General features: G+C 30.6%; 1 protein-coding gene across 1 annotated transcript; it reads left to right on the top strand.

Annotated features, from left to right (window-relative positions):
• The first annotated feature begins 342 nt into the window (after positions 1–342).
• LOC108752402 (putative odorant receptor 71a) lies at positions 343–2,144 on the top strand. The gene is made up of 5 exons (XM_018493203.1): positions 343–1,151; positions 1,390–1,489; positions 1,574–1,684; positions 1,857–2,012; positions 2,091–2,144. Exons 1-5 carry the CDS (start codon positions 343–345, stop codon positions 2,142–2,144), a joined length of 1,230 nt encoding a protein of 409 aa, XP_018348705.1.
• Positions 2,145–3,673: the final 1,529 nt, after the last annotated feature.

The following is a 3,673-nucleotide window of genomic DNA, read 5'->3' on the forward strand; positions in this document are numbered from 1 at the left end:
ATTTCGAATTAGATATCACTTTGTAAAACACAGAAGTGTATTCATCATTCTGAACACTGTACGCTTTTGCTTTCAACAGCTCAACAAAGCAAATCTCTGTCTTCGCGACTACCTCTTGACAACGCCTGCGTAGAATCATCATTGAAATAATGTACATTTTTTTCCAATGAAAGTTGCGACAGTTCTTAGAAGAATAGCCCTGACAGTTTCTTGGGAGAGGTGAACTTTTTGCACGCAAGCGCCTACGTTAACTTGTGTGCTGTCCGATCAACGATCCCTATTCCACCACTTTGTTGTTGTCAGTCGAGAATCAAACTTTGTAAAACGAATAATTGTAGGACAATGATCGCGAGCATGTCGCCGGTCGACAATCGCGCGCTATTTCAAAACTTCAATTACAGGTCCGATGCGGAGTACGTGTTAAGAGTCGCCAAAATCCTGTTGACGCCTGTTGGCATTTGGCCACTTTACGGGGACGATTCTACAATGTATAAAATTAAATACTATCTTCAGACAAGCATCGTGTTTTGCTTAATGTGTTTTCTACTTGTCCCGCACATCATATATACCTTCTTCGATGCAGAAGATCTGACAAGATACATGAAAGTCATAGCCGCTCAGGTGTTCAGCCTGCTGGGTATCATCAAATTCTGGACAATGATCATCAACAAAAACGACATCAAGTGCTGCCTGAAAGAAATGGAGATTCAGTACAGAGATGTGGAGAGCGAAGAGGATCGACTGGTGATGGTAAAAAACGCCAAGGTCGGCAGACAGTTCACGATGATGTATTTGGTATTATTGTATGGTGGCGCATTACCTTATCATATAATTATGCCATTGGTGGCGGACAAAGTCGTCAAGGAAGACAACACGACTCATTTACCTCTGCCTTATCTCAGCGATTACATCTTCTTTGTGGTGGAAGACTCACCATTCTACGAGATTCTTTTCGTCGTTCAAATCGTGTTTAGCACTATGATCCTCTCAACAAACTGTGGTGTTTACAGTTTAATTGCCAGTTGTGTGATGCATGCTTGCTGCTTGTTCGAGATCGCTCGAAGACATATGGAAACATTATTGCTTGGAGGAATTGATGATCTTCATGAACGATTCGATTGGATCATTACAAATCACATGCGAGCTCTCAGGTCGGAAAAAGAATTGTCAATTTTTCAACAGATGTATCGTCAATAATATAATAATATACGTTTATAGGTGTAAAAAAAATCTGGATTTTATTTTTGCTAAATATTGTTCTGAAGCATAAATTCTATAGCATAAATAATTCTTATTAAATTGCAGTGTAATTATTTGCGATTATTCCAATTTATAATAATTACATTTATTTCATAACAATTTTTTGTTTCATAATAATACCTATTACAGGTATGTTGAAATGATCGAAAATTCATTAAATATCGTTTTTCTATCAGAGATGATTCTATGCACTATTATTATATGCTTTCTTGAATATGGAGTTCTCAAGGTATTTAAATATATTTTTGCATAATTGAAAAGATAATATATTTCTTAAAATCAAATTATATTTTTTTGCACAAATTTCTTTCAGGAATGGGAAGACAATAAATTTTTTGGTGTGATTATATATTTTATATTAGTCACTTCAATTTTTGTAAATGTTTTTACTTTATCGACTATCGGCGATCGACTTAAAGAAGAGGTAAATTTAAAAACCATTATTAAAAAATAATTAATTAATTAAATTAATTTAAATTGAGCTATTAATTTAAACCAAAGTATACAATTAAATTAAATTAATTTATTTGAATAAACATTGAACTCTAGATTTATATTTAACTTTTTTCTTAAATGTAATTTTCTTTTCTTAAAAGAGTGGAAAAATTGGAGAAATATCATATTCCATTGATTGGTACATGGTACCAACAAAAAACGTGAATAATTTAATTATGGTGATGATTAGATCAAACCGTCCGTCAACTTTGACAGCTGCTAAAATGTTCGATATCTCTCTTCAAAGTTTTTGCGAAGTAAGTATAATTTCCTCCATTGTTTATTAATTTGACAATTAAATATATTGTCCGATTAACATTCGCAAATATTCATAGGTATGCAAGACATCAATGGCGTATCTGAATTTTATACGAATGCTTACGAAATAAAACGATTGTATTTTCCAAATGATTATTATAAGTGCCATTCACTGTAATATTAATTTCTTATCTTGCTCAAAATATATTAACTTTTTTACCTATATTAAATTATAAATATAAAATATTATATTTAATCCTTTTTATTGCTCATATTTATCATTTAGTGATATTCATTAAGATCACATTTACGAATGAAACAACGCGCAATAGGTTAATTGCGTTATTAATTTACTAACAATTAAAGTAACATTAGCATTATTTCTGAGTCAATCATAATAGTATTGTGCTCATCATTTAATACAACCTTTACAATTATATTGATATTATATTAATTTATTACAAAAAAGTATTTAAAGTATTTAATGCTATTATTATTGGTCAATATTATGATGCAAACACTTGGCCACAATTTTCTCTTTTCGCAGAAAGAAACGCATTCAAACTACAAACTACGATTTTACAATAGAATCAGTTTTACTTTGAAATCGTATTCCCTCCGTTTTGAAGTTTTTTTCTCGATGCATTATAAAGTATCCCCTTGCTTTGTACTCTACTACGCTTTTTTCTGTTACATCAGAAGGTTCTACAAAATATAATATAACACGCAAATGTTTCTATTTTAATCATCGTGATAATTACTTAGCGTAGTAAGTAAAATTTATTTTACGTAGAAGTAATTGATAGTAAGAAGATTGAACATCGCATGAAGTAATTAATATTTTTAAAAATATATATGAAATCACCTGATTTTTTATACGTAAACGATTATCTGAGGTATTTTTATACCCTAATTAAAATCATTATGATTAACAACATACAGTATATTATTGATTGTTTTCTGATTTATTAGTATTTGGGAACATTATGAATATGGAAATTTAATTACGATTTTGTGACAAAAGTAATATTAAAGAATAAGCATAGTATATAGTTTATTATGACAGTATTTAAAAAAAAATAAAGATTTTTATTAATATAACGCTTTTTTATTGAGGGTTTTTGATGGAATTGTACATTTAAAAGTTTGCAAAGAATAGCTAAAAAAGCAAAAATATGGAAAAAAATTAAAAAATATCTTAAAAAAGAAAAAAATATTCTAAACAATATCCGCGTACAAAACAATATTTTATAATAATTTTTTTGCAATAACAATATCCCAAGTGACTATTCCCAGGTAAATATAAAAGATAGAAACATATAAGAGTAAAGCAAGGCACAAAGTGTTTCAAAGTTATGTAAAAAAAACTTTATGTTCAACGTGTACAGTTTTTTGAGAAAAAAAATCAGAATTACGTATTGTCAGTAATTTTACAGTTATCCTTGGACAGAAGTTTCCACCACATCATGGTTGTGACAAGTCACTGACCACCGCCGTCTCCGCTTTCCCCTTTCCGATTTATTCCAACTGCACATGTTGTTTTCCCTTCGTAAAATTTAACCGGTACATTAGAAAATGCAAATTACGAGTTATCAAAGTTACAGCTTGGACTGGAGGAGAGTTCATCGAACGGGACGCGCATGCTTTGTGATAGAAAAAC

This window comes from Trachymyrmex septentrionalis, unplaced genomic scaffold, assembly GCF_001594115.1.
Source record: "Trachymyrmex septentrionalis isolate Tsep2-gDNA-1 unplaced genomic scaffold, Tsep1.0 scaffold60, whole genome shotgun sequence".
NCBI classification, from domain to species: Eukaryota; Metazoa; Arthropoda; class Insecta; order Hymenoptera; family Formicidae; genus Trachymyrmex; species Trachymyrmex septentrionalis.